Source organism: Gopherus flavomarginatus, chromosome 1, assembly GCF_025201925.1.
Source record: "Gopherus flavomarginatus isolate rGopFla2 chromosome 1, rGopFla2.mat.asm, whole genome shotgun sequence".
In the NCBI taxonomy this organism is placed as follows: domain Eukaryota; kingdom Metazoa; phylum Chordata; order Testudines; family Testudinidae; genus Gopherus; species Gopherus flavomarginatus.
Genome location: NC_066617.1, coordinates 293,119,433 through 293,138,959, shown reverse-complemented (window position 1 = coordinate 293,138,959; position 19,527 = coordinate 293,119,433). Strand labels below are relative to the sequence as shown.

General features: G+C 46.5%; 1 protein-coding gene across 2 annotated transcripts in view; it reads left to right on the top strand.

Annotated features, from left to right (window-relative positions):
- PIBF1 (progesterone immunomodulatory binding factor 1) overlaps nt 1-19,527 on the top strand; it is a 194,208-nt gene that overhangs the window by 114,121 nt on the left and 60,560 nt on the right. For both annotated transcript variants that reach the window (XM_050948385.1, XM_050948386.1), the window contains one exon: nt 12,123-12,213. In XM_050948385.1, the coding sequence (XP_050804342.1) occupies nt 12,123-12,213 (91 nt within the window). The remainder of the gene's footprint in view (nt 1-12,122; nt 12,214-19,527) is intronic.

The window sequence follows — 19,527 nt, the reverse complement described above, 5'->3', positions numbered from 1 at the left end:
TGCCTGAATCAAGTTCAAACTTTGTGTCTTTGCCTGCCAGGCCCTACATATAGATAGCCTTTGCCTACATATCTGAACAAATAGGGTGAGGTTCTGTGCTGATCCTCTAAGGGTATGTCTACACAATAACTAGACACCCTCGGCTGGCCTGTGCTAGCTGACTCGGGCTTGCAGGGCTCAGGCTGCTGGGCTGTTTTATTGCTGTGTAGACTTTCAGGCTAGAGCTTGGGCTATAGGACCCTGTGGGGTGGGAGGGTCCCAGTGTTTGGGCTCCCCACCGAGTCTGAAGTCTACACAGAAATGAAACAGCCCTGAAAGCCTGAATTGTCTGGCACAGTCCAACCACAGATTTTTCTTTGCTGTGTAGACATAGGCTAAGAGGCCCAGCACAGAACTTGCAGTCCAGTGGGAGGAGAGGGTTTAAGGTGGCTTTAAGCCATCTTTGCATCCTCCTGATCCCGTGGTATCTGGGAGTTGGAGAGGTCCCTAGGACCTGGAGATTTGTCTAAGTTATGATGTTTTCCCCAAGCTACCCCTTTTAATAGCATTGTATCAAATACAAACAATATGGAAGAGCAGGGTGAGACACAAGCTGGCTGGGATAACAACAGTCTTGCTGCTTACACAGTAGGTATATGTTAGCAGCAATGGGATTTCCTAGTACATAACAACTGTGCATATATTTCAGAGTAGCAGCCATGTTAGTCTGTATCTGCAAAATATAGTTACTCCCATATTTAGATGTAAACCCCATCCCATGTTGATTGTATTTGTCACAATGCTATTGAAAGGAGTAACCTGCTCTAGAAAAAATTACATTTGTAGTGTGTCAGGGAGTATGCCCTATGTTAACCCGATTTTAATTTTTGTAGGTGCATACATCTTGTACCCTTCGACTATAAAAAATCCAGCTTTTTAAAGCAATTTTCATTTGGTTTTAAATCCTTAGAAATATGTTTTCAGATTACTGAGTTATCTAACTCTAAATAGATTGCTTTAGCTTTATTTTCTTTGCTTTTAAAAAGTTAAAATTCAATGTAATATTGGACTTGTTTCTGTTATAATTTAGTTTACTAATAAAAGTATTGGTGTAGGTATAATTTATATCATCATATGTTTAAGAGAAAGCTTTATATGTTCTTAGTTTGTCAATAATAGCTGAGCCTTGAGATAATAGATTAGATCTTTTTTTTTCCCTGCATTCAGATCTGAGATGCTGTTGCCAATATTTTGTCCTGTACATTCTGTGCACATAGTTCTACTTAGAGTGTGTAATTATACTATTGCATGTTGCAGCAATGGTATTCTGCCAGAGAAATAAGAAACGCTCACTCTTGGAGCTAAAATTACTTATTTGCTATTTTATATCACAAATGAGATGGTGAAAGAGGAATAATTAACTATTTTTTATGTGAAATCATTTAAATTAATGAACTACACAATATAAAATAACCCAAAAGATAATACTTTGAGACTTCTGAAACTAGATTGGACAATGCATTAGTAAAAATATATTTCAGAGAATAATCATGCATTTATAGGAGGATGGACTGAATAGGTCTTTCTCTCTCTGTGAATTTTATAATTAGTAGGGCATGTTTGTTTTATTTTCGAAGCTGAGAAAGAAAGAAAATGAGTTTTGTAGCTGAAATGTTTCTTACCCCAAAATACCCATTTTCAAAATATGTAATCTGTGACAAACTATATCTTCAAAAGCACTAACATCAAAGTCTTAATTAGTATACTTGTTGGCAGTTTCAGGAGAGAGTCAAAGAATCATATTTGCATGGAGACTGCACCCTTCAGAAAAAGTTAAGGCATGCTGGCCCAGTAGTGGTGTGAAGGAAGTTAGAATTATGAGTGCATTTGTGGCTAAAGTGTTGACTTCACCCCTCAAGGACTTCAATTCTTTTTCATTTCCTCTTTGTTTCATAAGCACTACATTTACTTCAAATGTAAAAAGTGAAGCGTGTGTGAGAGTGAGAGAGAGAGAGAGGGAGATTATAAACATAATTGCTTAAAGGTTTAATCAGTTCTTCTTTGGTTGCAGACTTGTGTGTGACCAATGCACTGAAGTCAGAGAACATTGCCTAGAAATACCTGTAGGAGCACTGCATGCCCTCTGGCCCTTGTAGCCTCTCTTAGGACTATTTAAACGTAGCGCTGCCCTAGCCCCTTCAGTTCCTTCTCAGTGCCCACGGCTTGACTCGGATCGTTCCATGTGGTACCTTAACTTACACTTCTGTTGTTCTCTCAGCTAGTTTTCTCTTGATATTTTGTCTATGTTAGTAGTAGTGCCCTTGGCTCAAGGAGATTCTTCCTCTTCTTCTAAAAGGTGTGCTGGGTGGCACTGAGGTTCCTGGAGTGCTCAGGATAGAGCTGAGCCATCTACATGCTCTCCTGTAGAGAAGCAAGATCATTCAAGCACTGTACCATCAACTCTGGTACTGTATGTTGGGCAGTCATTCAGTCTAGGACCAGCAACATCAGCCTCAGCACTGATCATATCAATCCCCCAGGTTTATCAAACAGCAGCAGATTTACTCTTCCTCTTTGTTGTGGACTCACTTTTTGATATAGGCCACATGCATTTGAGATTGCACCTTCATCCTCTTCAAACTTTGTTGAAGTTGGTCTGTCTCTCATTGGATGGATTGTCCAAGTGCCACTGGTGATTCTGGAGTCCCTAGCATTGTGGGCAGATCAGAACAATATATGTGAAGGTGTCTCCTTTTCCTGTCCTCCACCGACCAGGACTATAGTTTCCCATGGCTCCACACTAGGGCGGTTATGGGGCAGGGAGAGGAACACATCTAAGTACATTGAAAATTCAGATTTGTGAACAGAATGGGAACTCTCCTTTCACATCAACATCGTGGAGCTTTGAGTGATTTGCAATGCGTGCTGAGACTTTTGGGTCAGATCAAGGGCACGGAGATTCACATACTTACTGACAATACTACTGCAATGTATTATATGTACAAGCACGGTAAAGTCTGCCCCAACCAGCTCTGTCAGGAAGCAGTAAAGTTTTAGCTCTTCTGAAGATGCCCTCATTCATATAGCCGCACACTTCCTGGGTGCTCCAAATTAGTTGGCTGATAACCTCAGCAGGAATTTCTCCCAGAATCACGAGTGGTCTATGAAGAACAGCATTCTGAGGTCCATCTCCAGAGAATGGGGCATTCCAACTCTCAAACTGTTCGTAATGAATAACAAAAAAAATGTCAGTTTTGCTCTTCAGCGACTCTCTTTAACTGATATTTGAATTGGGGATCAGTGCTCATGTATGCCTTTCCCCGGATCCCACTCATCCCTGATATTCACAAATTTAAGATGGATCTTCCCACACTGATCATCATTGTGCCAGCTTGGCTAAGACAATGTTGGTTCTCTGATCTTTCTAGTCTATCTGTTCAACCTCTGAGACCCACCTTCCCAAGGTACTTACGTAACACCACAGTCAGAGTTGGCATCCAGAGTGAGCAGTTGTCAAGGTTTTTTCCCCACTTTAAACTTTAGAGTTCAAGAAGTGGGACCTGCATGAACACTTTTAAGCTTAATTACTAGCTTAATTCTGGTACGCTGCCACCAGCCAGAATGTAGTATCTGGCACACTTTCTGTTCCCCCAAAACCTTCCCTGGGGAACCCAAGACCCAAACCCCTTGGGTCTTAAAACAAGGAGAAATTAACCATCCCCCTCCTTCCCCCTCCCCCACAGTCTCTCCCCTCCCTGGGTTGCCTTGAGAGGCTTACACAGATCCAAAGTCCTTGGATCTTAAAACAAAAAGGAATTAACCATCCCCCCTTCTTTCCCCCCACCAATCCCTGGTGAGTTCAGACTCAATCCCTTGGATTTTAAAACACGGAAAAATCAATCAGGTTCTTAAAAAGAAAGCTTTTAATTAAAGAAAGAAAAGGTAAAAATTATCTCTGAAAAATCAGGATGGAAAATGCTTTACAGGGTACTCAGATTCATATAGACTAGAGGGACACCCCCCCCCCCGCAGCCTTAGATTCAAAGTTACAGCAAACAGAGGTAAAAATCCTTCCAGCAAAAAGACACATTTATAAGTTAAGAAAACAAACACAAGACCAATCTGCCTTGCCTGGCTATTACTTACAATTTTGAAACATGAAAGACTGATTCAGAAAGATTGGGAAAGCCTGGATGTACGTCTGGTCCCTCTTAGCCCCAAGAGCGAACAACGAACAAAACAAACAGCACAAACAAAGACTTCCCTCCAGCAAGATTTGAAAGTATCTTGTCCCCCTATTGGTCCTCTGGTCAGGTGTCAGCCAGGTTCACTGAGCTTCTTAACCCTTTACAGGTAAAAGAGACATTAACCGTTAAGCATCTGTTTATGACACGCCCCCCAAATCTCAGACAGTGTGGAACCACACTGGTGGTGATTTCTTCCTAGAACTTTAGAATAAACAGATTAATAAAACACATGCACCTTTATATATACTACTAATTATGTAAACTACAAGACTTTTCACATGTTAAGGACAATTTTTAACCAGTTGTTTCTGGGAAACTTTCACGGGAGAGTGCATCAGCTACGTTGTTAGAAGCTCCTGAAATGTATTGAATTTCAAAATCAAAATCTTGGAGAGCTAAACTCCATCGAAGCAGTTTTTTGTTGTTTCCCTTGGCAGTGTGAAGCCACTTTAGCGCAGCATGGTCGGTTTGTAGCTGGAACTGCCGTCCCCAAACATATGGGCGTAACTTTTCCAGGGCATACACAATGGCGTAGCATTCTTTTTCAATGATTCACCAGTGGCTTTCCCTCTCGGACAGTTTCTTGCTGAGAAACACGACAGGATGGAAGTTTTGATCCGGTCCTTCCTGCATTAAAACTGCTCCCACACCACCTCAGATGCATCTGTGGTTAGTAGGAATGGTTTGTCAAAGTCTGGGGCCCTTAGCACTGGGTCAGACATGAATGTTGCCGTAAGCTGGGTAAAGGCCTTCTGACACTCATCAGTCCACTTAACTGCATTTGGCTGGGTCTTTTTGGTCAGGTCTGTTAGTGGGGCAGCGATTTGGCTGTAGTGTGGTACAAATCGCCTGTAGTACCCGGCCAAGCCTAAGAAGGATTGGACCTGTTTCTTTGACTTTGGGACAGGCCACTTTTGGATAGCATCCACCTTGGCCTGTAGGGGGTTTATTGTTCCTTGGCCCACCTGGTGTCCAAGGTAAGTCACTCTGTTTTGGCCTATCTGACACTTTTTAGCCTTAACAGTTAGTCCTGCCTGCCTGATGCGCTCAAATACTTTTTCCAAGTGTTCTAGGTGTTCTGCCCATGAATCAGAAAAAATGGCCACATCATCGAGGTAGGCAACTGCATATTCTCCCAATCCTGCTAGGAGACCATCTACAAGTCTTTGGAAGGTGGCGAGTGCATTTTGCAGCCCGAAAGGAAGCACATTAAATTCATACACCCCTGCATGTGTGATGAAGGCTGACCTTTCTTTGGCAGGTTCATCTAGCGATACTTGCCAGTACCCCTTGGTTAAGTCTGTTGTAGAGATGAACTGGGCACATCCCAATTTCTCCAATAGCTCATCGGTGCGTGGCATTGGATAGTTGTCGGGACGAGTTACAGCATTTAGCTTACGGTAGTCCACGCAAAAGCCTATTTCCCTATCTGGTTTGGGTACTAGAACCACTGGAGATGCCCATGCACTGGTAGAGGGGCGGATTATACCGATCTGTAGCATGTTTTGGATCTCCCATTCTATAGCAGCTTGGGCATGAGGAGACACTCGGTAGAGTGGGGTTCTAATTGGGTGAGCATTACCTGTGTCAATGGAATGGAATGCCCGTTTAGTTCGTCCTGGAGTGGCTGAGAACAATGGGGCGAAGCTAGTGCACAGCTTCTTGATCTGTTGCTGCTGCAGACGTTCCAAGGTTGTGGAGAGGTTCACATCTTCCACGCCACCGTCACTTTTTCCTTCATAGTAGACACCTTCAGGCCACTCAGCGTCATCTTCTCCCTGGGCTGAAAACTGACAAACCTTGAAGTCTCGGGAATAAAAGGGCTTGAGAGAATTAACATGGTACACTTTAGGCTTTAGGGTTGAGGTGGGAAATGCTATGAGATAGTTAAGAGCTCCCAGGCGCTCTTGGACCGTGAATGGCCCTTCCCATGATGCTTCCATCTTATGGGCCTGTTGCGCCTTCAAGACCATAACCTGGTCTCCTACTTTGAAGGAACGTTCTTTGGTATGTTTATCATACCAGGCCTTTTGCTCTTCCTGAGCATTCTTTAGGTTTTCTTTAGCAAGGGCTAAAGAGTGTCAGAAGGTGCTTTGTAGGTTACTTACAAAGTCTAGAATGTTAGTTCCTGGAGAAGACGTAAACCCCTCCCATTGCTGCTTCACCAACTGTAATGGCCCCTTAACCTCATGGCCATACACAAGTTCGAAGGGTGAAAACCCTAAACTGGGATGTGGTACAGCCCTGTAGGCAAAAAGCAACTGCTGCAACACTAGGTCCCAATCATTGGAGTGTTCATTTACGAATTTACGTATCATGGCCCCCAAAGTTCCATTAAACCTCTTCACCAGGCCATTGGTTTGATGGTGGTAAGGGGTGGCAACCAAGTGATTCACCCCATGAGCTTCCCACAGGTTTTTCATGGTCCCTGCCAGGAAATTGGTTCCTGAATCTGTAAGGATGTCAGAGGGCCAACCTACCCTGGCAAAAATGTCTGTTAAGGCCTGGCACACAGTTTTAGCCCTGGTGTTGCTTAGAGCTACTGCTTCTAGCCATCGGGTAGCAAAGTCCACGAAAGTCAGTATGTACTGCTTTCCTCGGGGGGTCTTTTTTGGGAAAGGACCCAAAATATCCACAGCTACTCGCTGAAATGGGACCTCAATTATGGGGAGTGGCTGGAGAGGGACTTTGACCTGGTCTTGGGGCTTTCCCACTCTTTGGCACACCTCACAAGACCGGACATAATTGACAATGTCCTTGCCCATCCCCTCCCAGTGGAAGGACTTCCCCAACCTGTCTTTGGTTCTGTTCACCCCAGAATGGCCACTGGGATGATCATGGGTTAAGCTTAGTTGGAACTACCAACTGTTTTTGAGGATGCCAGTCTTCCTGGTGTCCACCAGAAAGAGTCTCCTTGTATAAAAGTCCTTGTTCTCCAACAAACCGGGATCGGTTAGAAGAGCTGAGAGGCGGTGGGGTGCTCCGTGCCGCCGCCCAAGCTTTCTGAAGGCTGTCATCTGCTTCCTGCTCAGTCTGGAACTGTTCCCTTGAGGCTGGAGACACCAGTTCCTCTTTAGACTGTGGACTTGGGCTTGGTCCCTCTGGAAGCGATGTAGGTGATGGGGTTGTGTTCATTCATGGTGAACCGCTTTCCGCTGGTGCACTATGTGATATTTCAGGCTCTGGCTGAGCCTCTTGGGTATGGTTGTCTGCTGCTTCTGCCAGTTCAGGCCCGCTGGTGCCCTCTGGCGTTGGGGTTGGAGATGGGTTTGCAAGCACTGGCGTCAGTGCTGGCAGCGGTTCTGGTGCTGGTTGCTTTTCCAGGTCCAGTTCTGAGACTGGATGCACTGTGGCTGTTGCAGTCTTTGACACGGGATCCGGGTCCACCACCTCTGTCTGGGTCTCTGGTAACACAGACGGGGCCCTTGTGGACAGCTCAGGAACAGGCATGGGTCTGGAAGCTTGCCTGGCTTGGCTGCGTGTAACCATTCCCACCCTCTTGGCCCGCTTCACCTGGTTGGCCAAGTCTTCCCCCAGTAGCATGGGGATGGGATAATTGTCATAGACTGCAAAAGTCCACATTCCTGACCAGCCTTTTTACTGGACAGGCAGTTCAGCTGTAGGCAAGTGTACAGATTTTGACATGAATGGGTAAATTGTCACTTGAGCCTCTGGGTTGATGAATTTGGGGTCCACTAAGGATTGGTGGGGATAGCTGACACTTGTGTCTCGGTGTCTCTCCACGCGATAACCTTCTTTCTGCCCACTCTCAAGGTTTCCCTTTGCTCCGAGGGTATTTGAGAGGCATCTGGGCCTGGGGATCTTTGGTGTGATGGTGGTGTAATGAACTGCACTCGGTTGGGGTTCTTTGGGCAGTTGGCCTTTATATGTCCCAGTTCATTAGATTTGAAACATCGCCCAGCTGACTGGTCACTGGGTCGAAGTGGGTTGCTGGAGACTGGTGAGGTGGGACAGTAGGGTGTCTGGGGCTTTCCTTGGGTTGTAGGTGGCGTCTTGGGTTTATTTTCTGTTTGCCCCCTGTGATATTCGCTCCCCTTGCTAGTAGCTTTTTTCTTTTCTGCCACTTCCACCCATCTGGCTCTAATCTCCCCCACCTCGGTTACAGTTTTAGGCTTCCCATCTAGGATGTACCTTTCTATTTCCTCAGGAACACCCTCTAAGAATTATTCCATTTGCATTAGGAGGGACAGCTCTTCCAGAGATTTAACATTTGTTCCTGATATCCAGGCATTCCAATTCTTTCCACTGTGGTAGGCGTGTCGGGTAAATGTCACATCTGGTTTCCACCTTAGGGCTCTGAACCGCCGACGGGCATGCTCAGGTGTTAGCCCCATTCTGATTCTGGCCTTGATTTGAAAAAGTTCATAATCATTCATGTGTTCCTTAGGCATTTCAGCCGCCACCTCTGCTAACGGTCCACTGAGCTGTGGCCTCAGCTCTATCATGTACTGGTCTATAAAGATGCTGTACCCATGGCAGGTCCTTTCAAAATTTTCTAAGAAGGCCTCAGTATCATCACCTGCCTTGTAGGTGGAGAATTTTCTGGGATGGGAAACAGTACCTGAAGAAGGGTTGTTAGGGTTGGTTGGTACATTTGGCTTAACCTTTGCTAATTCCAGGGCCTGCTGGTGGGCCTCCCTCTGGAGCTCCAAAGCCCTCCCGTGGTCAGCCTCTTTCTCTCTTTCTTTCATCTCCATCTCTTTTTCTCTTATCTCTAGCTGTCTGCTGTGGTCAGCCTCTTTGGCTTTTTCTTCTGCATCCAACCTAGCCATTTCTTTGGCACTCATTTTTCTGCTTTCTTGTGCTGGCCACACTACCTCTGCAGCTTACTGACTGGAATGCTTCAGCTCAGGCTGCTTGGTTAACAGAGATTTTCTAACTAGCTCTATCCGAGAGGTAGAAAGAAAAAAAAAGACAATTCAGCTTGTAAATGCCTTTTGCTGGCTGTCTGCTGGCTCAAAGCTTGAAGCCTCCTCTTAACAAAGACCCTTGTTAAAAACTTAACACCTCTGCCCTCAGGCTGCTTTCCAAGCAGCTAGAAGGAGAGAGAAAAAAAAATCCTACTGGATTTTGGTTTCTAGAAATCCCAATAATTGCTCACCATGTCAAGGTTTTTCCCCCACTTTGAACTTTAGAGTTCAAGAAGTGGGGACCTGCATGAACACTTTTAAGCTTAATTACTAGCTTAATTCTGGTACGCTGCCACCAGCCAGAATATAGTGTCTGGCACACTTTCTGTTCCCCCAAAACCTTCCCTGGGGAACCCAAGACCCAAACCCCTTGGGTCTTAAAACAAGGAGAAATTAACCATCCCCCTCCTTTCCCCCCCCCCCACCAGACTCTCCCCTCCCTGGGTTGCCTTGAGAGGCTTACACAGATCCAAAGTCCTTGGATCTTAAAACAAAGAGGAATTAACCATCCCCCCTCCTTTCCCCCCACCAATCCCTGGTGAGTTCAGACTCAATCCCTTGGATTTTAAAACACGGAAAAGTCAATCAGGTTCTTAAAAAGAAAGCTTTTAATTAAAGAAAGAAAAGGTAAAAATTATCTCTATAAAATCAGGATGGAAAATGCTTTACAGGGTACTCAGATTCATATAGACTAGAGGGACACCCCCACCCCCCCGCAGCCTTAGATTCAAAGTTACAGCAAACAGAGGTAAAAATCCTTCCAGCAAAAAGACACATTTACAAGTTAAGAAAACAAACACAAGACTAATCTGCCTTGCCTGGCTATTACTTACAATTTTGAAACACGAAAGACTGATTCAGAAAGATTGGGAAAGCCTGGATGTACGTCTGGTCCCTCTTAGCCCCAAGAGCGAACAATGAACAAAACAAACAGCACAAACAAAGACTTCCCTCCAGCAAGATTTGAAAGTATCTTGTTCCCCTTTTGGTCCTCTGGTCAGGTGTCAGCTAGGTTCACTGAGCTTCTTAACCCTTTACAGGTAAAAGAGACATTAACCCTTAACCATCTGTTTATGACAGCAGTCTTCATCTCACAGTGTAGATACTGCACAATTTGATGAAGAGGAAAGACGATGTTCAGAAGCAGTTCAAGAAGTCCTACTTAATAACAGAAAATCCTCTACTAGGTCTGCCTGTTTGGCCAAGTTGAAACATTTTTTGGTTTGGTCACTGGCTGGAGGAATTCAACTGTGCTGGCCTGCATTCAGGACATTTTGGATACATATTAGTAATCTTCAGGTCTCTCTCTCAGCTCATTGAGAGTCCACTTGGGGACGATCTCATCATTCCATCCTCCAGTCCAAGGAAAGTCAGATTTCTCTAGCTCCATGGTAGTAAGATTTCTTAAAAGCATTATCTGTCCTCTTTACATCTGTAAAACTAGCACTTACGTTGTGGGACCTTAATACTGTGCTGGCTGTCCTTATGGGAGCTTCTTTTGAGCCCCTAGCAACTCATTCTCTGTCCCTCCTTTGCCAAAAACAGCCTTCATGATGGCCACAATATCTACAAGGAGAGTAAGTAAACTGAATGCCCTAATGATGGGGCCTCCATATAGTCAGTTTTTCAAAGACAAGGTGACCTGAAGGCCATACCTTAAATTGTTTTCTAAATCAGTTTCACATTAACCAAACAATATATTTACCTGTATTTTTTTCCTAAGCCTCAGTCAAAATGCAGATGAGCAACCCCTTCATTCATTAAATGTGAGATGTTCCTTGGTATTCTATCTAGAAAGGACTAAACCATTTTGTGCATCACCTTGGCTTTTTGTCTCCTATGTGGATCAAATAAGGACTAGTCAGTTTCTGCACAGATGATGTCCAAATGGATTGCTTCCTACATTGCAATGGCATATAGGGTAGCTCAGGCCACAGTTACCCAGAGACTGGTGCCTCACTCGATGAGGACCCAGGAAGCTTTGGGCACTTTTCTCAGTGAGGTGTCAGTATTGAACATTTGCAGGGCCATTATCTGGTCTTTCATGCATGACTTTTGCCAGACACTACCCTATTAGGTGCCGTGTCTAGCTCAGATGCAAATTTTGGAAAGACAGTTCTGCAGTCGCTGTATAAGTACTCTGAGTCCCACCTCCTTCTGTTATGGCTTGTGAGTTACCTGAGTGGAATACATGTCTAACCACTCAAAGAAGAAAAAATGGTTACTGACCTGTTTTGTAACTGTTGTTCTTTTATCAGAGGGGTAGCCGTGTTAGTCTGGATGTGTAAAAGCAGCAAAGAATCCTGTGGCACCTTATAGACTAACAGACGTTTTGGAGCATGAGCTTTCGTGGGTGAATACCCACTTCTTCAGATGCATGTGGTGGAAATTTCCAGGGGCAGGTATATATATGCTAGTAAGCAGGCTAGAGATAACGAGGTCAGTTCAATCAGGGAGGATGAGGCCCTGTTCTAGCAGTTGAGGTGTGAAAACCAAGAGAGGAGAAACTGGTTCTGTAGTTGGCAAGCCATTCACAGTCTTTGTTCAATCCTGAGCTGATGTTGTCAAATTTGCAGATGAACTGAAGCTCAGCAGTTTCTCTTTGAAGTCTTTTGAGATGTAGGTGCAGACATGGATTCCACCCTCTGTATTAGAGTCTCCACTCAAGATTCTAGTGCAAAGGAACTCGGGGGGCCAGGGCAGTGTCGCTCTTAGATAGCCCTAGGAAGGAATTTGAGGGCCAGAGGGCACATGCGTAACCCACTGGGTACTGCTGCGCAACATTCTCCATCTTTTTCACACTGGGCACATGCACGCCTGAGTGTAATACACATCTGCACCCATATCTAAAGAACAGCAGTTGCAGAATAGGTAAATAACTTTTTTTTCCTCTTTTACTATAATTATGTTCTTTTTAGGATCAGTATTTTTAAAATATTGGATACATCTTTTTGGTTTTTTGCAGTGGAAAATGAAGATGAAGCAGAAAGGATTCTCTTTTCCTATGGATATGGTGCTAATGTTCCTACAACAGCCAAAAGGCGGCTAAAACAAAGGTGAAAATTATGTCTCCCTGGTTTACGTCTAAACTAAATACAAATAGATTCGGTATATCATCAGTTTTGGAAGCCAGCCAATTTGAGTGATGCGGAGTAATTACATAACTATCCAATATGCAGAAATAATCTTTAAAACAGTGGGTTTTTTGCTTTGTGTGCATAAATGGTGCATGGATATTTTTCTGGGTTATTAAAGCTTCATGTTTTTTCCTTTATCTTTCAGAAAGATACGTATCTGGATGCCTTGAGTATGCAAAACTCAAATCACTGTAAAATCTAACTAGTTAAAATCAATTTTAAGCTAATTTAACATACAAATAGTGAACTCAGAAGCACAGCTGGCAGGAAAGGGGAAAGGTCCAAAGTTTCAGAGCATCATTATCTCATCTGAATTGTGTGTATACAAGGCCTGATTCACCTGTATCTCTCTCCAGTTTACTCTGGTTTAACTTCACTGAAATCTGTGAAGTAACATCTGTGTAAAACTGAAAAAAAACAGTGGTGAATTAGGCCCATAGTATTTTCTGAATGTTAGCATGTTAAACATGTACCTAAATATATACAATGTGGGCAAATTGATGTTTCTTCTAGAGTCATAAGTTTTTTATTTCATTTGGGTGTTTAAATAATTAATTTTAATATTGTGTTAGGCAAGGGGGATGAGGTAATATCCTTACTTGAGCCAACTTCTGAGGGTAAAAGCTTGTAGTTTTTCTTTGAGTGATTGCTCAAGTGCAGTGTTTCTCACACTGTGATTGCCACTTGTGTAGGGAAAGCCCCTGGCGGGCCGGGCCAGTTTGTTTACCTCGGGGCTGAGAGACTTACTGGCCGCCACTTCCAGCAGCCCCCATTGGCCTGGAGCAGCGAACCTTGGCCGGTGGGAGCCGTGATGGCCGAACCTGCAGATGAGGCAGATAAACAAACCAGCCCGGCCCACCAGGGGCTTTCCCTACACAAGCGGCGACCCCAGTTTGAGAAACACTGCTCAAGGACATTCCACAGTAGGTATGCGTGCTCACCATGTGCAATGGTGCCGGAAGTTTTTTCCCTTAGCAGTACCTAAGGGGAATGCCCCTAGTGACCCCTAGAGTGGCACCTCCATGGCACAGTATAAGGAGCACTGTGCGTTCCCCCCCACCCTCAGTTCCTTCTTGCCACCAGTGAAGGTGGTTCGGAACTGCTGTGCTCCAGCTCTTTCCTGTAGCTTTCCCTTTTTGGACTGTTGTTTAGTCATAGATAGTTAGTACCTGTGGTTTAAAAAAAAAAATTATATCGATAGAGTAGAAGAACCATGCCCAGGTCGGGGCATGGCCCGCGCCCTGGGCTTTAAGTTGTACAACACTTGTAAAATGCCTATGCCCATAAGTGACCCACACACTAGCTGCTTACGCTGTCTTGGGGAGACCCACATCAGCAACCGCTGCAAAATTTGCAGATCATTTAAGCCTCAGACTAAAGAGGAACGCAATATACAGCTCCGAGTCATATTGATGGAGTCAGCTGTGACCCCCAACACTGCTATGCCACTCCAAGTTGGCACTAAGCACTGTAGCATCGGTGCACGGCGACCCAGCAATGCCTTCCACCAGCCAGCACCACTCCACATCCACGGGATACTCTAAGAAGATGAAGAAGCGATCTTCTCTGTCAAGGCACTTATGCAATGCTGGGGCGAGACTAGACCCGTGCTGGGCAGCTCTTGATCCCCCTCGGCCTTGTGACTTCCGACTAAAGAAGAGCGGAGTAGCCCAGCCCACTCTGAGCCGACCTCCCTGGATGCCAGTGGCCACATATGGGTGCCCTCCATGCCGGAGGCCCTGCAGGCGGCTTGAGACGTAATGTCTCTCCTGGTACTGGCTGCACCGACCCCAGCAGCTCCCCGATCCAGAGGCAAGCCGATGCTTGGACCACCACAGTCGCCACCCAGATGGTACCGTTCATGGTCGGGGGATGGTTCCCGACGCCACTTTCCGCAGAGTGACCACCCCACTCACAGCCCGCACTGGTCCCCGTCGACCCCCATCCGATGGTCTGGCTGGGTGCCGAGCAGCAGGGAATCGAGGCACCACTCCGCATTGAGGGAGCGCAGACCTTGAGGTCAGAGCATGCCCCGCTGGGACAGGGACGAACAGCACTGGAGGTTGCCAACTCCAAGAAGCCACTATAGCCACTCACGATATTGATGTCAAAGCCGCTCATGCTCTTCGCCTAGGTCGAGGTCCCCAGCATGGCACCAGGCATTGATCACTGGCAACCAGCCATTGCGGATCCACCCGACGGAGCCATTCGCAGAGCAGCAGTTATAGACGGTACTCCCGCTCCTTTACACAGGACTCAAGGTCTCGAGCCCGGCACCACTCACAACGATGCTACTTTTCCCCATCCTGGGATAGCAGTTGTTCATATACCAGCCCAGCCTCCCCTCAGAGCCAGCAGTCAGCGGACCAGACAAGTCCGGCAGGGCAGCTCGCCCTGACGGTGCCACGGCATGTGCGGTGGCCTCAGGTTCCCTGGCCAGGGCCCTGGTACCAATGGAACCTATGGGCCCCGACGCAGCCCCCGTGGTGGCCTGCTCTGTAGCTGGGGCCTCGGACAGACCGTTGGCCTCCCTCTCTAAACCCCCCAGGAAGGGGTCAGCAGAGTGCTCTTCCCAGCCCCGCACTCAGAAGGGGACCAAGCGCTGGGAACTGCGGCACTGGTGGGAACACAGAGCACCACACCTCCATCCTCATCCTCCACTGATGAGGCCATCACAGCGCCTCCTTCTCCTGTTCCCCAGGAGGACACAAAAGCCCACCAAGAGCTCCTGAAAACGGTGGCCTCAAGCCTCAATTAACAGGTTTAAGAGGTGGAGGAGCCTTCGGATTCCCTCTTTGATGTCCATTCAGCCACAGTGCCAGCTAGGGTGACCCTCCCTCTCCATGAAGGGATGGTGAAAATTGCCCTGTGGCAGACCCCGTCTTCCTTGCCCCCCATATCAAAGAGGGCAGAGCGGAAGTATTTTGTTCCTGCCAAGGGGCACAAATATCTCTATACCCACCTTGCCCCCAACTCCCTAGTGGTCAAAGCGATCAACCATGAGAAGCATCAAGGCCCACCTGCTCCCACCCCTAAGAATAAGGACTCAAGGAGGCTGGACTTGTTTGGTAGAAAACTTTATTCTTCTTCAAGCTTCCAGATGAGAATGGCAAACCACCAAGTCCTGTGCAGATACGATTTTAACTTGTGGGGCTCAATGCCAGAGTTCACAGACTTCCTCCAGGAGCGTGATAGGAAGGAGTATAAGGCCCTGATGGAGGAGGGCACCGCTGCTGTCAGAGCAGCCCTTCAAGCAGCCTTGGACGCAGCAGACACGGCTGCAAGAACTACGGCCTCTGCGGTGTTCATGTGAAGGGTGTCGTGGCTCCTCTTGTCCGGGTTGTCCAATGAGGCACAGAGCTCCCTGCAGGACCTCCAATTCAATGGCAAGGCCCTGTTCGCGGAGCAAACAGATGTGAAATTACACAGTCTCTAGAACTCTTGCACAGCCTTAAAGACTCTTGGTCTCTCTGTCCTAGCCCCGGCAGGATCAAGTTCAAGCCCTAGCAGACCCCCAGTCAAGCCACTCACTCCCGATACGAACCTTCTTATAAGAAATCCAGAGACTATAAGAAGTGTCCACAGCGGCAGTCTCTGCCTGCCCCTCAGCCTGACCCCTCTAAAGGTAAGCAGGCGGGTAAGTACCAATTTTGATAGGATGCCCAGGGATGACTTACTAGTCTGCACGAGGGATCCACCCTACCAGTTCACCGTCCTCCCGTTTAGCCTCTTGACGGCATCTGGAGTCTTCACAAAATGTATGTCTGTGGTAGCAGCCTACCCCAGGCGTCCGGGGGTCCAGATCTTCCTTTACCTCGACAACTGGCTGGTCAAAGATTCGAAACCTTAAGGGATCTCATCAGGGCGATCACGAGGTTTCCCATGACAACTGCCAGGGTGTGCCTGCAACTCCTGGGTCACATGGCAGCATGCACATACGTGGTACACCATGCCAGATTTAGGATGCGGCCCCTTCAGCTCTGGCTGACCTCGACATTCTCCCAGTCCAGAGACAGGTTGGACAAAGTCCTCACCGTGTCCAAGTCCATACTAGCCTCCCTCCTTTGGTGGTCCACCCCAGAGAACATGCTCCAAGAGGTCTCATTCAGGAGCTGCTCCCCAACTATATAGTGTGTGTATCCGATGCTTCGGAATTGGGCTGGGGAGCCCATGTGGGAGACCTACAGACCCAAGGCCTGTGGTCCGCACAGGAACTAGACCTGCATATAAACGTCAAAGAACTCCAAGTGGTCCGTCTGGCCTGCCTGCCCTTTCGCTCATGTCTTATGGGCAGGGTAGTCAGAGTTCTCACGGCCTCAATGTTTTACATCGACAGGCAAGGTGAGGCCCACTCTTCAGCCCTCTACCAGGAAGCCTTCCAGCTGTGGGACTTCTGCACCGCCCACAATATCAACTTGGACGCCCACCACTTACCAGGCATCTGGAACTCTCGAGCGGATCGCCTGAGCCTGGACCTCTCCTCCCAGCACTAGTGGTCACTGCACCTGGAGGTGGATCACATGATCTTCCGAACGTGGGGCACTCCCCAAGTGGACCTTTCCGCAACAAGGCAGAAGTGCCGGTGCCCCCGGTTCTGTTCCAGGAGGGGCCTGGGCAAGGGTTTGATTTCCGACGCCTTCCTTCTGTCCTGATCAGGTCAGCTGCTATGTGCTTTTCCCCCAGTTCCGGTGATCAGCAAGGTCCTGGAAAAAATTAAGATGGACAAGGCTCGTGTCCTCATGAATGCCCTGTCCATTGCCACCTCTCTCTCCCCATCCCCCCCGTGGCCACTACCAACCCCCCCAGACTTTCTCTCTCAGGACCAAGGTTGCCTCCTCCACCCTAACCTTGCAGCCCTCCACCTCACCGCATGGTTGCGCAGTGGTTAGGCTAAGAGGAAAGGACTTGCTCGGAGGGTGTCCAGCAAGGCCTCCTGGAAAGCAGGAGGCCTGCCACACGTCAGGCCTACCTGGCAAAATGTTCAAGGTTCTCTCATGGGCAGACTGTTAAAACCCCATAGTGTGGTACCTTTGGAGAAAAAAAATTACTTACTTGAACTTTTTGTTCTCTGCAATGTTTTGTTAAATTTTAAAGTCATTCCATTTTATTCTATTCCATTTTAATTAATTCATCTTCCACATGCCTCTAACTAGTCCTTTGTGCTCCTATCTCAAGGCATGTCTCACACTTTTTGGAAAACACTGCTCTAGCTACAGGTACTATTTTTTTCAGTGAATATAGGTATAAATTTTCAGAAAAAGATTTAATTTCTTTTTTATTGCACTGCAGTGTTGTGCAGGACTTGCCTAGTACTTGTATAACTAAAGCACAAAGTAAAAAGCTCTTGACTTAAATTTGATTAAAATAAAAGCATTACTTCATATTTTTAATTTTGTTTTGAAAACAGCAAATAGGACTTTCTTGTTTTACGTTTTTGGTATGGTACATAACTTTCAGTTGAAGAAATGGGTAGAGCACAAACAAATGATGCTCTTATTTTGAAATTAGCTTTTCATACTATTTTGTAGACTCTGGATATGCAGTATGATCATTTTTTTGAAAACACTGTTCTAATAAGCATAAGTATTTTAACATTTGTGACATTTGATGTATTTGCTTTAAAAAGAGACTTGCACATTAGAACAGACTTTTAAAATGCAACACCCGCTCAGATCTTTCTGCTTAATGTGGTATTTCACATCTACTTGTACTGAATAAAAGCTTATTTCCGCAGTCGATCTCTCCACTTGAACCTTCACTGAACTCTTAAGCCTGTGTTTGTGATGACATAGTCTGTTTCATTGGTCATAAATTCAGTATTATGACTTCACAGCAAGGTCAAGAAGGAAGAGAAAAATAGTTGCAAAAGATCCAAAGCCATATGTAGTTAACTAGTAAATGAGGCAAACACATCAAAAACAAGAGGAAAGTAAATATTTAAATCAGGATTTATGTTAAAAATTGTTCTGGAAGGGCTTAAAAATAGTCCTGGAAACCCCCCGGGCTGCGGCCTAGTGGAAGGCCAATTAGGTACTGGGGTTGCAGGAGGCAGCCCACGGGTAGGCAGGGGCAACAAGTCCAAACCCCCCTTGCCTGTAATGAGTGGCTTTTACACTGCAGTCTGCCTCAGTGAGCAGGGGCTAGATGGTGACTGGCAGTAGCCCACGACTGAGGCAAGGTGGGGATAGAGGGTTGGGGGTTCCCCTGGGTGGGGAGACACTGAGACTGGGGGGGTATTGCAAGGGGGCAGCACTGGGTCCTGGGAGGGACACGGGGACCAGTGGCAGCGGGACACCAGCCTGCAGAGGCGCTCCGGATGCTGGAAACGCTAATTCCCTGAGACAACCAGCAGGAGGCACCACTTGGGTGAGAGGCGTATCTCCACTGTTCCCAATATAAATCCAACTGTAAATATTCCTTAAGTGATTGTCCACATGTATATCACTTCTGGTGCTCATGCATCCCATGTGTGCAAGATCAGAATCTTTTGAATAGCCTTGTCCATTGGGACATGCGAGCACCTCGTAGCCAGGGTAGGATGGTCACAACCACTTTCTAGTTTACCACCTGTGACTGCAAGACAGAGTACCTGCAGTATCCATGTCTCTTTACACTGCGTAGTTTAGCTTTTCACTTAATTATAGTTTCAGTTAGTTTTATCCTATTGGCCTGTTAGCATCTTTAAAAAAGATTTTAGGGTTTTTGAGCCCTTATGCCATTTCCAACACCAGGACCACATTGCACATAGCAGAGTCCAAATCCCCAAGTTTCAAGACCTGCTACTCTTGCGAGGGAGCAATACCCATCACTTATGGACCCTTTAAGTGCCTCTTTGGTCTGGGGAAATGCATATACTATAAAAGTGCTTTATATTTTGTTCGTTCTCTAAAATGACGCAGAAGTCCAGGGAGTCTCAAATTAAGCTCATTCTCCTTCAGAGCCCCATGAAATCAAGAAGACTTCCTACAGGTCAGACCACCTCTCAGAGCTCCCTGGTAAGCCACCAGTTCACTCCAGTCTCCAGATTCCATGTGATGCCAATGAAATCCCATTCCACCATGGAGTTAGCCAGAAGTTCCTTCACCTCTTCAGCCCAGTCCTCTGAAGAGCGAGGACAGAAGGAGCAACATTTTCATGGTAAGCAGAGATGTAGAGCTTCTGTCTAGCCCCAAGCAGATCTAGCCTATGACACAGTTTAAGGCCAAGATCAGATTCTGCTAAGTCTTTGGCACC